Source organism: Pempheris klunzingeri, chromosome 13 (genome assembly GCF_042242105.1).
Source record: "Pempheris klunzingeri isolate RE-2024b chromosome 13, fPemKlu1.hap1, whole genome shotgun sequence".
NCBI classification, from domain to species: Eukaryota; Metazoa; Chordata; class Actinopteri; order Acropomatiformes; family Pempheridae; genus Pempheris; species Pempheris klunzingeri.
The window spans coordinates 2,165,902-2,177,804 of NC_092024.1; the positions used below are offsets into that span (position 1 = coordinate 2,165,902).

General features: G+C 45.6%; 3 protein-coding genes across 6 annotated transcripts; 1 reads left to right on the forward strand and 2 right to left on the reverse strand.

Moving 5' to 3' along the window:
- Window positions 1–75: 75 nt before the first annotated feature.
- On the reverse strand, window positions 76–3,737 carry zbtb8a (zinc finger and BTB domain containing 8A). Its single transcript, XM_070841912.1, has 4 exons — window positions 3,617–3,737; window positions 1,506–2,380; window positions 1,171–1,340; window positions 76–981 (listed from the first exon to the last, which is right to left on the reverse strand). Exons 1-4 carry the CDS (start codon window positions 3,679–3,681, stop codon window positions 664–666), a joined length of 1,428 nt encoding a protein of 475 aa, XP_070698013.1. The 5' UTR covers window positions 3,682–3,737; the 3' UTR covers window positions 76–663.
- Window positions 3,738–4,247: 510 nt separating this feature from the next.
- On the reverse strand, window positions 4,248–7,971 carry gale (UDP-galactose-4-epimerase). Of its 4 annotated transcripts, none has more exons than XM_070841915.1 (11): window positions 7,879–7,971; window positions 6,880–7,008; window positions 6,609–6,718; window positions 6,331–6,444; window positions 5,861–6,037; window positions 5,657–5,770; window positions 5,464–5,530; window positions 5,252–5,337; window positions 5,045–5,122; window positions 4,766–4,880; window positions 4,248–4,668 (listed from the first exon to the last, which is right to left on the reverse strand). In XM_070841915.1, exons 2-11 carry the CDS (start codon window positions 6,998–7,000, stop codon window positions 4,604–4,606), a joined length of 1,047 nt encoding a protein of 348 aa, XP_070698016.1. In that variant the 5' UTR covers window positions 7,001–7,008; window positions 7,879–7,971; the 3' UTR covers window positions 4,248–4,603. The 4 variants fall into 4 exon arrangements, with proteins under 4 accessions (XP_070698016.1, XP_070698014.1, XP_070698017.1 ...); XM_070841913.1 differs by having other exon boundaries at window positions 6,609–6,724; XM_070841914.1 differs by having other exon boundaries at window positions 4,249–4,668; window positions 6,609–6,721.
- A 1,689-nt stretch (window positions 7,972–9,660) lies between these two features.
- Window positions 9,661–11,506, forward strand: LOC139212446 (kazal-type serine protease inhibitor domain-containing protein 1-like). Its single transcript, XM_070842988.1, is given in 5 exon segments — window positions 9,661–10,135; window positions 10,283–10,443; window positions 11,111–11,258; window positions 11,399–11,471; window positions 11,473–11,506. Coding segments are annotated over 5 exon segments (891 nt in total).
- Window positions 11,507–11,903: the final 397 nt, after the last annotated feature.

Genomic DNA, 11,903 nt, shown 5'->3' on the forward strand with positions numbered 1-11,903 from the left:
ATGAAAAACTGCAGGACACCAGAATATATAAAAATATTTTTAATGTGTCAAAAAGTAAAAAAAACCCAAAACGAATAAATTATAATTGGCTTTATATCATAGTGCATATTGTAATGAAACACAATCATAAAAAGCACTGCGACCATGTAATTGGAGGGAAAGAAAGTCTGCTGACTTTCCAGACAGGGAGTATGGAAATAGCAGTGTCTTTGTTACTTAGTTTTGCTCCAATGCCAACTTTTATCAAAGCAGAGAGTCCCAAAAAAGTAGCAGAGGAGTTCTTTCATGCATATGAAAAAAACTAATCTTTGACAGAGCTATCATGTAACTATAATTGAAGGAAAGGAAATGCTGAATATGCATGCTTTGGATACTGCATTTCTTTATGACGCTTAACAAAAAGCATTCCATTTTGTCACAAAGGTCAACAATCTCAATAAAGGTAAAGATTAGCCACTTGCATTTAACTAATAGACAACTAATATATCATAAAAGTGTGTATTTACATCAGTGGATCACATATTTTATGCATAAATTCTCTTGCATGGCTTTAACACACACACTCTGTTGTTTGTGCATGCCTCTGCACACACACACACACACAGGCGCGCACACACACACACACACACACACACACACACACACACACACTTTGGTTCCATTTCACTGCAGCTCCTCATCACTGTCGTCCACTTGCTGGATGATGAGGTCGGCCCCCGAGTCCTCAGCCAGGTCGTCGTCATCGGTTACCATCCAGCTCCTCTTGGTGTCCCCCTCCTCTTCCCCGTCCACCCCCAGTAACAGGGCCGGCCCCTCGTTGGCCTCCTCTAGACCGTCCATGGGGATGTCGTCGCAGCCCACTTCCTGGATGCAGGCGGTGCACATGCGGTAGCGTCGTGTGCCCTCACACACCACGTGGCCGGTGTCCTCCGTCACCTGACACTTACACTTCCTGCACACCAGCTTCCTGGCTTGATGGATCTGTGCAGAAAAAAAGAAGTGAAACACGTGAAATCAGAAAGAATGATGAAATATGTTCAGTGGTTGATGAGTAGGCGGTTTTGAACACTGATACAATAAGAAATCAATGCATTATTAGTTGGGGTGTAACTTATCACTATTCACTATCTCTATTTCTGTGCTTCTGAAGATCTTCTAAATAAAACCTACTGTCTCAAAATGGCTCCGAAGATGCTCCAGGCGAGTGAAGCGTTTATTGCAGGCCTGACAGGGGTACGGCCTCTCCCCGGTGTGACAGCGCAAGTGACGCTTCAGGTCTGCCTTCCTCTTCACCGTGTGTGTACAAAAGGGGCATTTGAAGCGCATAATAGGGTTGGAGTCTGCAAAGAGGAAGAGAAAATGTTCAGAGCTTTGGCTTTCCTGTTTATTCCCTGGAAATCGCTACAGAGCCGGCTTCTTTTCATGTTTATACTCATGCCAGTCTGCTCATGATGAAGGTAAAAGAACTATTGATTTTCCATTTTCTCACATACAGTCCAACGTACCTTTATTAAAGTGTCCGATAACACCCACAATAGGTGGAAGAGTAGCGTACAGCTCCTCTGCCTTTTCAGCCTTTTGTGTCCTCGCCTCCTGGATGTCCAAGTCTTCGTGTTGGTTGGAGCGAGTGCTGATGGGTGCTTTCCTCTTCGTTCCCCCTTTACCTCGCCGGCGCTCTGATCCAGGCAAGGTGTACAGGGGGTCCTGAGGGTCCTGCAGGTCCTCCGCCTCAGTGCTGTGGTCATTAGCAGGGCTGCTTGGGTTAGTCTTCAGGGCTGAGGCTGATACCTCCTGGTCTGAGTCCTTCCCCATAAAGCCAGACTGGGATCTGGAGTTGTCCCGGGTCCACAGGGCCGGGGGTGGGCTGACAGAACAGGGGCCTTGCTGCTGCTGCTCTGAGGCCTCTTCCCCTGCTCCACTGGTGAAACTGCAGGTCTCAGACAAGCTGAGGCAGCGTTCGCTGTCTTCATCTTTCACACTGATGTCCAACGAGGATTTGATGAAGTTCTTGCAGTAGTTGATGACATTGTTCATCTGCAAGTAGCTGGCCGCAGACATCACCTCAATCACATTGTGACTGGAGAGGTCCAGCTGGCCAGAGTAGATGAAATCCAGGATGACGGTGAAGGTCTCCGGGGTGAAGACGTCAAATGTGGCGTGGACAGAGTCGGACAGCCCGTCGGGCCCCTGGGACAGCAGCATGCGGAAGTAGCCGCTGCTGGCGAACAAGACGTTGCGGTGGGCCCTGAAGAGCTGGCCCTCCACCAGCACGCTGCAGTCACAGAAAAGCTCCTGGCGGCGCTGGTGGTTGAGCTGCTTCAGCAGGTTGCTTTGGTGAGCCGCTGTGATGTCTGCGGTGTTGAACCACCTCTGAGGCTGCCTGCAGGTGACAACATGACAGAGCTCACTCTGGGTGTGTAAGCGGCACACAGAATGGAATAATCACAGAGGCACAGCAGCCCGTGTGGACACTCATCACTGAAATCAAGACACGTCTGTGGCCAAGCTAGGACTCAAAATGCAGCAGCCTATATGCACATGTAGAGTATGATCTCAGTTCTGCATGTTCAGGGAGGAAACATGGGCTCCTGGAGTGTGATTCTGACCTTCTAGTAGTCCGCTTACCTTGGTAAAGGGTTATGCAACACACCCCAAACACTAACTGCAGGTCACATATCAAACACAGCAGTGACACCCCCCACTGGTGTAGCTGTCAGTTATCCCCCGTCTTTGTCTCTGCGCTGGACCATCTCCAGCACCCGCCCACCGGACTTCATTCTCATCTGTGATTGGCTGGACGAGCCTTCAATCAAAATCTTCTTCTAATAGGCTACACCCGACTCCAGTCATCAGAGAGCATCGGGTGACAAAACCCTTTAATCATCCCTGAGGGAAGCTAAAGCGCGCAGGAAATGTGGCAAACACACCAGACTGATGGGGAGAGAGAATAAAACACTGCAGGCGGACAAAAAGAAAAAAAAAATTGCCGCAACCTCGTTTAACAGAATAGTTTTTCCATAGTAACCTATTTATCCTCGTGCAGACTCTGAATCACACGCATTCATTTTTAATTATGCGATGCTCGCTGACAGGCTCCACAGCGCCCGATAACCCACGGTGCAACGCCCGCCCGCAACACTCAGTATTGCCCCTGATGTCACACGAAACCAAGTGTAGTGTCTTACCCGAGCCTTCCTGCCTTAATTCAGACATCAGCCGACCTACAAAACGACATGAGAGTGCTGCAGTCCTGCGAGAGAAAAGCGGGCAGCGGCGCACCGGAGCAGCCCAGTCTGTCCTGGAGCGACGCCCACTTCAGGCTCCAGCCAGCACACAATAGAAAAATAGACACTACCGTCCAGCTACTGAGCCATCTGCGAGCTGAGAAATAAATATATTCTCGTGGTGTACCACACTGGGGATTACACGCGCTAACACGCCCGTTTTCATCCTCGAGACCACCCCCACTTCTCGCCGGAGGTCCGGAGCGCAGCGAGCAGCGGGGAGGATTTGCCTGCTGCCCAAACCCAGCGCCTCTTTCCCAGGCGTGAGGTGTCGGCAGGACCCGCTTACGCCCCACGCAGTGATACCCCTGACAAAATCCATCGATACTCACTGGTGACTTGATTCACCCGGCGCCCGATAGAGTCTACTCGCCCCCAAGTCTGCCACCATATCCATTTTTAATTGCTTTAGCCTTTTTTTCTTTGCTCTTTTTCCTCGTCCAGGGTCCACAGTCAGGCACTTCCTGCTCAGCCCTAAAGACCGAAACCCGGTTAGAGCGACTGGAGCACTGTGCTGACGTGGGTGTTTATTAACTGGGTGCCCGAGGGTTCAAGGAGCCATTTAAAGCCCTAGTGCCCCGTTTAGATGTTCTGCATGGATGTTAACATTGAACACCGAATACCTCAGCCTTAAAAAAAATCCAGAATAATTCTGGAGGGCTTTAAATGCTGTGTGAGATACTCACACCTCCTACTGACCACAACACACCGCCACATTTCCTTCATCTGCCTTGACATCATTATTATATCTTTAATGTTCCTGTGCTGCTCAATTGTGACCTCATGGCAACCATCATCATACATGCAGGTGATTGTATATTTCACTGGAATATTAGAAGTGTTAAGTGTATTATAAGTATATGTGTGTTTTTTTTTTTTAGGGTTTGTCCCAATAAAGACATTTCATCTCATAATGTCATCACACATTGAAACAGTTAATTACAACTCATTTCAGAACCATTTGAAACAGCCTGATTTCATAATGGTGTGGAAATGAATGCTTCAGTTTCCTCAGTAAGAAAATTAATTTATTCTTTCATTGTTATGGCTCACAGATCGACACATCAATAGAGCAAATATCCGTTGTTCATCTGAAATAACAGGACAGACAAACGAGGCTTCTACATGAAAATAAGCCAATCATTCATACAGATCAAATTTGAGAAAATGAAACATGACAAAAAACGTTAAAGCGTTCTTCTCCTTATAAAGGTCTCTTCATGTGTTCATGTCATATGTAAAAATGAGGAAGTTGATGGTTCGCTTTGGCGTGGTGAATGACGGAGAGGATTAAAGAGCAACAAAAGGCTGGAGTTGCATCAAGAGGCTGTGCCATTGGAAAATCCAGTGGGGTTCATGGACTGCCAGCGCCACAGATCCTCACCTACACGGACACAAAACAAGAACATCAGGATGTTGTGTGGAACCGTTTCACACACAAACAAAAACAAAAACTGTAAAATACTTGTAGATTTTCTTACACATTCTTTCCAGGTCAAATTCAGCCTTCCAGCCCAGCTCCTTCTCGGCTATACGGGGGTCAGCGTAGCAGGACGCCACGTCTCCTCCTCGCCGTGGGACGATCTTGTACGCGATCTGTGGAGAGGAGACTTTAAGTTAGAGTTTAACTAACAAAAAGGAAGGAAGGGGGGGGGGGGTCATAAACAGTGGGAACATCAGTGGATCAGAACAAGGTTACTGCTCCAAGTCACCTCAGTTATTCTCGCAAGACACAAAACAATCACTCCGCTGTCACTCACCTCTCTCCCTGACGCCTTTTCCATGGCTTTCACCATCTGGAGCACAGAGTAGCCTCTCCCTGTTCCTAGGTTGTAAACCTACAGACACAATGGTGCACACATGCCGGCACTCCCATAAATACCTCAGTCGTGAAGCACAATGAACCAGAAAATGACCAAATATGCTTTTTTGAAATGCTCTTATCTTCGTTATCTTCTCACACATACCTTGCACCCGCAGCCGTCCTTCAGTCTCTTCAGAGCTGCTATGTGTCCCTTTGCCAGATCTACGACGTGGATATAATCCCGAACACCTAGCAAGAGAAGGGAAACACTTGTTTACACAATTCTGTGCTATAATAAAGAAATGCTACCTGAAAGGATATTTCACAACACCACACTTAAACCTGTGCACTGCAGTTAAAGGTCTTCTCCATTACCTGTTCCATCAGGTGTGTCATAGTCATTCCCAAACACACTGAGGCACTTTCTTCTCCCAATGGCAACCTATAAAGGAGATAATTAAGCAGAGCGAATGATGTCAGATTGTCCAATAGCTCTAACTACAACACATGATGGAATATGGATTGCACACTCTGTTCTGGTTGTGTATTTGGCAGGGAGTTCATGTACCTGGGCGACATATGGCAGCAGGTTGTTGGGAATACCCTGAGGGTCCTCTCCTATCAGGCCAGACGAATGAGCTCCAATTGGGTTGAAATAACGCAGCAGCACCGCATTCCAGCCCTGCACACACAGAGGCAATAATGAGACACCGTGTGTTTGTGTGTGTGTGTGTGTGCACCTGCGAATGCCTTTCTACTTCCTGATCAGTACCTTCTCAGCTTTGCAGTGGTCCTTGACCATTTCCTCAATGAAGTACTTGGTCTTGCCGTAGGGGTTGGTGCAGCCGCCCACAGGGTGCTGCTCATCGATGGGAAGGTGCTGAGGGTCTCCGTACACCGTGGCTGAGCTGCTGAAGACCAGATTGTGCACCCTGTGAGCCTGCATCACCTGGGACACATGCAGATGCAAACAAACACGGCACACGCGTACAATCATCAGCCGACGAGATAGCGGTTTAAAGCTGGCACGCACGCACACAAATCTCAGCAGTACTACTAGACAAGTAGAGTTCGGCAGTGAGCTCCACACAACTAAAAGTTATGAAGGGTGCAGTGTTAGAATTAGCCAACTCAACATCAGATGAACACACGCTGTCATGCACTCAGCAAACAAAGACAAAGATTAGTGCAAATAATGATAGACAGGCAGTGTCGGACCGCATGACAAAAGTTGAAACTGACCTCAAGCAGGTTCATGGAGGCGGTGAGGTTGACTCTGTAGTAGCGTAACGGCTGCTCCACGGACTCCCCAACAGCCTTCAGACCAGCAAAGTGCATCACTGCACTGAAAGAATGCTGCAGCACACGTGGATATACATACAGTCATGTGTGATGGGTATGACCAATATAATATACTATAGTATATTATATATAATATATCAAAACAGATTCTTTTTTTGTTGTCAATCAAGTAGGCCACTGCTCTAGTCTAATAAGATCAATAAAGCAACAGTATTAACCTTTTTGAAGAGTTTTTCCAAGCCAGCTTGGTCCAGAAGATCTAGTTCATGAAACTCAATGCTGATGTCCAGGAGCTTCTCTATCCTACGTATGCTTTCTGGCACATCCCCTTCTCCTCCATTCACACATGGGACACACACACACACACATGACACACACACACACACACACAGTTATTCCAGATATATAAACAAACACACTTGGAACAGCCAAGTTTACGATGACGTATGAAGCTATCCAGCAGCTTGTGTTCCCCATATGGGAGCTTACCTCTTACAGCGTTGCTGAAGTTGTCTACTACGACTGGCTGGTAGCCTGCTTCAATGAGCTCCACCACACAGTGACTCCCAATGTAGCCCCCTCCACCTGTGACCAGCACCTTCTCGGCCATTCTCAGACCTGTCGAACACAGCACACAGTCTAGTACACACAACCAGTCCTCCGTTCAACATCCTGCTGAGCCTTTTTGTCCCAGTTGGCATGCTGTGGCACAATGACTTGAGGCCATACTCCAGACCTGCTCTGGAACAACAGGATATCCTTGTGTCAGAGTCCCTTTGAGCACACCTAAAAGGTTTGTTAGGCCCACTTGACAGACATGTGACACACCCACACTGTCCCACGTCAGCAGGCTCAAGCCTTAACCTGTCTAACCACATAAAACAATTAAAACGCCTGCAAGATAAAGCATCTCTAATTGCTACTTTTCATTGTTAAGCTATTCTTCTTTTGGAGGGAGCACACTTAACTCTTAACAGACTCTAAATAAGGAACAAATAATAATAGTTAAGCAAAAAATAAAGTTTTAGATTTAACTCCATCCAGGATCATTGCCATGAGCACAGTTCAGACCACTACTGGATGCTGCATGGGAACAGATCTGTATCTCAAAGCCACCCAGGCTGCATCCTTAACTCCTTTACATTTCTGTGTAACTCTGCACTACTCTGTGCCTGGCCTCCTGACACCACACCACACCACACCACACCACACCACACCACACCACACCACACCACACCACACAGCACCACACAGTACAAGCAAACAGAAGGATACACGTCTCTGTGGGACTTTGGCATCAAAAATCACACTTGAAACGCTGCTTTGGTAAATATCACTGTCTTCCTGGTCCCGCAGCGTCTTTGCCAGGTCCATGCAAGACTAGATAACTAAAACTTCAGTCTAACCCGGTGAGCTACGGCACAAAAAACTTGTCAAAGCGGGAGCACATCGTAATGAATGAATTAGGATGTCAGTGGACAGACTCACTAAATCTCCCAGTGCCAATAGTCCTTCTGCCCGCAGAGTCTCTTGATACAACTGGATGAGAGAAGCAGGCAAAGACAGAAAGAAGACAGGATGAAGGAGTATCTGTCAGTTCATTTACTGAACTTTACCCTCTCTCCCTGAGACACTTCCTTACTTCCTGTGAAACGTGGAACAGAGTTAAGTTAATGAATACCGCGCAACTTCCTGTACGTGTTTTTCAAAATAGAACCACAACAGTCAAGAATCGCACCACCCAACGTTAAATTTACTTTAACTCTATCTATAATCTTCATAAATTGGTAAAGTAGTCTTGTATTACCACGTGTCGTAAACACAACAGCCCTTGCTAATCTTGGTATAACTATAGCTATAACATTTCTGGCATTTATTTTGAAGTTCAAGGCGGATTCACTCTAGTGTATTATCACTAACTTCACCGTCCTCTAAAGTACGTGACGCCTCACATGCCATGACGTCAACAGTCCTCAAACAAAGCCCCGCCTTTGACCATCCACACAGGGAGGTGACTGTGCTGGGCACCCACCTCAGGGCACCCGGTGCTCAAACTTACCGGATGGAAAGGAAAAGTGCCACGTCACTCAGAAAGAAAATTAATAAATTACAACAAATGAGTAAATTAGCACAACACAACAACTCAAACATCAGTAACTGATCCTTGCCAAAACCGACCTCAAGATCTCCAAGTAATTATGTCACTGGTTACCATGGATGAGAAATAAAGAAACAAAAAAGAAAAAAAAATCAGAATAATTCTACTATAGCTTAATAATAATAATAATAATCACAACATACTACTAAATTCATCATATTAACTCCTTAATCTGTGAAGCTGCTCTGTAGAGCCTCAAAAGTTTCCTGACTGGCCCCATACATACATACACACTAGCAATTCTCTGTTCGAGGTGAGCAACATCTAGAAAGGTATCTAGAAAGTAAGATTTAACATGGAAATCTATCAGCATTATCGGCTTAATTAGTTAATGGTGTTAAAGTGATGACTGACAGTGTGAGCAACATATTATATAATATTATATAATATTTTCTATGCCGGTGTGTGTGTGTGTGTGGTGTGTGCACAGAAAATATTAGAAAATATTTCCAAACCCAGGAATGTCACACTACTCCCCTAGACAGAGCTTTGAAAATGCATTTTCTATTAACTACATCTTTGTATACTAGATATTACATGTTAGATATACACAGGATCAATATGGTCATACAAACAGCTGTTGTTTTCTGTTGGGTTTGCATGAAGTGCAGATTTAGCAGGATTCTTTTATATCCTGTGCCATTTCTGAAGCCTGTTTGCAAGCCCTGCCCTACAAGAGACACTGGCACATGAAGAAAGGCAGCAGAATTTGGAGGAAAGAAAGATGAGACGAGTTGGATACCTTAGAGATGAAGTTTGTGGCTTCACTCACTGCAAAGGCTGTGTCTTTGTCAAGAAGGACTTGTAGCTGATGAAGAAATCTCAAGAGGGAAAGCACAATAGCACAATAATTCAGCAGGGGTTCATGGTAATAATAAGAAAAACAACCCAACCATTCAGAAGAGGACAGAGAGAAGACAGAAGGAAATATTTAAAACTCAGAGGAGGAACATGCGACTGTTTGACTGTCAGAGAACAGTAGACAACCAAGACTTCCATCTCTCTTACAATTTTGCTTCAGTTTTTAACCATTTTACAGTTTCATTTTGGGTGAGCTGTGGGGTTTGAAGTCGTTGCGTCAGGAGGACATTTGTTTCTGACTGTGTGTGCTGATGCAGGTCAGCAGCATGGCTAAGCTGTGCCTGTATTTCTGTTTATGCGTGAGTGTCCACACTTCCCTCGGGCTGCCACCCCAGCACCGGGGGTGGCTGCGGCTCTGGGAGGAGGGCGAGGGCTGCAGGGAGTGCAATCAGAACCACTGCCCAACAGTACCCAACGACTGCCCTGCAGGTCGGGTGCAGGATGACTGCGGATGTTGTGAACAGTGTGCTAACGTGGAGGGACAACAGTGTGATCCAGATGGGGCTCAGAAATTCTACGGCCGCTGTGGAGAGGGCCTAGTCTGCCAGAGGAAAATACCACAGAGGGGCCACAGGGCTGAGCCAGAGCCTACATGTGTGTGTCAGGAAAAGGACCCTGTATGTGGCTCAGATGGATGGACGTATCCAAATGTTTGCCAGATGAGAGAGGCTGCCAGCCGCCGTAACACAAGCCTCAAGCTCAGTGGAAGAGGACCCTGCTATTCTGGTTATTGCACTCTTTCTTAGAATTGTTATCAGCCCGGGAAAGTTAATATTTTTATGATTCCAATGCATTTGTATTATTGTCTTGATAGGGAGCAACTTTAGGCGACCTAGTATTGAACCTTGGGGTACTCCCTTTCTTCTGCTGCAGCTCCTCGTGTCCTTCGAGGCCCTAGAAACCTGTCCAACTACACCGGGAACGACATCGTGTTTGGTTGCGAGGTCTCAGCCTACCCTCTTCCAAACCTCAGCTGGAGGAAGACAGGGATTGACAACTTCCTGCCAGGAGATGATCCTCACATCTCTGTCCAGGTTTGATTAGAGCTTCAGTTATTATTTGTCACTGAAAGTTTAATTAAAAGTCAGGCTATCTCTGACTCTGTTACTATGATTTTAACCATGTTTGTGTTTAATTTGTCTTTTGTGGAGAAGCAATACTAAATCAGAGGAGTGCCTCTTCGAACTTGAGTCAGTCATGATATCATCACAATATATTAACAACGATTGCACTGGTGGCTCAACGCAATGATTCTGTGATATGTGATAAAGTATACTGCATGACAATCATTTGAGAAATATGACGATAGCTATCTTTGCAACTGAAAAGGCATACACCCAAGACATTGTATATTTAATCTGTGTGCTTCTACCTTAACAGAGCTGTATGTACAACTGAGATGAAACAGTGGTAATAAAATGAACAGACTTTCCTTTGTAACACCCACACAGCAATGTGTTCGTGTGCCATCAATCGCTTGCAGACAGTCATGCACTGACTAAATGCTGAACTGCCTAAATCGAAAGCAATCCCAGAGTTTATATATTAACAGTCAACAATGCTGCTAGTGTATCAATAATGATCATCATAGAGCAGTGAAGCAGTGAGTCATGTTACTGAATACTGCAGACGATCATCTAATGCACACATTTCTTGCTTTTTATTTAAACCTGTTCAGATCTAATCTCATATTTTTGTCAGGCTCGAGGAGGTCCTGAGCGCTACACTGTCTCCACCTGGCTTCAGATACAGGGCATCCACCCCTCTGACGCAGGGGTCTACTCTTGCATCTCCCACAATACCTTGGGAGAAACGTCTGCATCAGCACAGCTCACAGTGTTGAGGCAGGGTAAGCATCATACTGCAGACTGCAGTCAACAGTGGATTTGATTTTTGAACTAAAGTGTACACTGGCAAACTCACTTCTCTACTTCTTCACTTATTTTGAAAGACGCTGTATGTTCTAAAACGTTCTTACCTACTCTCCAGTGGTGGCGGTGATGAAAGGCCATGCTGAGGAGGAAGAGCAGCACTTTGATCATCTGGACGAGGGCAGTGGTGATGGACAGCTGGCATCTGGAGATTACCTGGGATTAATTTAAGTCAGTTTAGGTGACCTGACAACAAGGAAGCCTGGGGGAAAACTCTTTAAACTAACACAAAGGATTAGCAAACATATTTTAAATGAAAGGGCATGATGTTTGTCAGTCCTTGCTCGATTGTAAGAGGAAGGCCTCTATTACAATTATACATCACATCTGCTTTCATTCACCTTCTTATCGTACAATGGCACACAAATAAATCACTCTTGTTATTTGCTGTGTTGAGTTTACTAAATGTGTGTGACTACAATAACCTGAATAATGATGACAAAGCAGCGATAACAAGGGAAACTGCAGACTCATCTTCAAAACATTCAGTTTTACATGATTGATTGACAAATTACAAACATATACAAGTCAATCCTAGAGTAGAGCCTCTGTCACATCCTCCT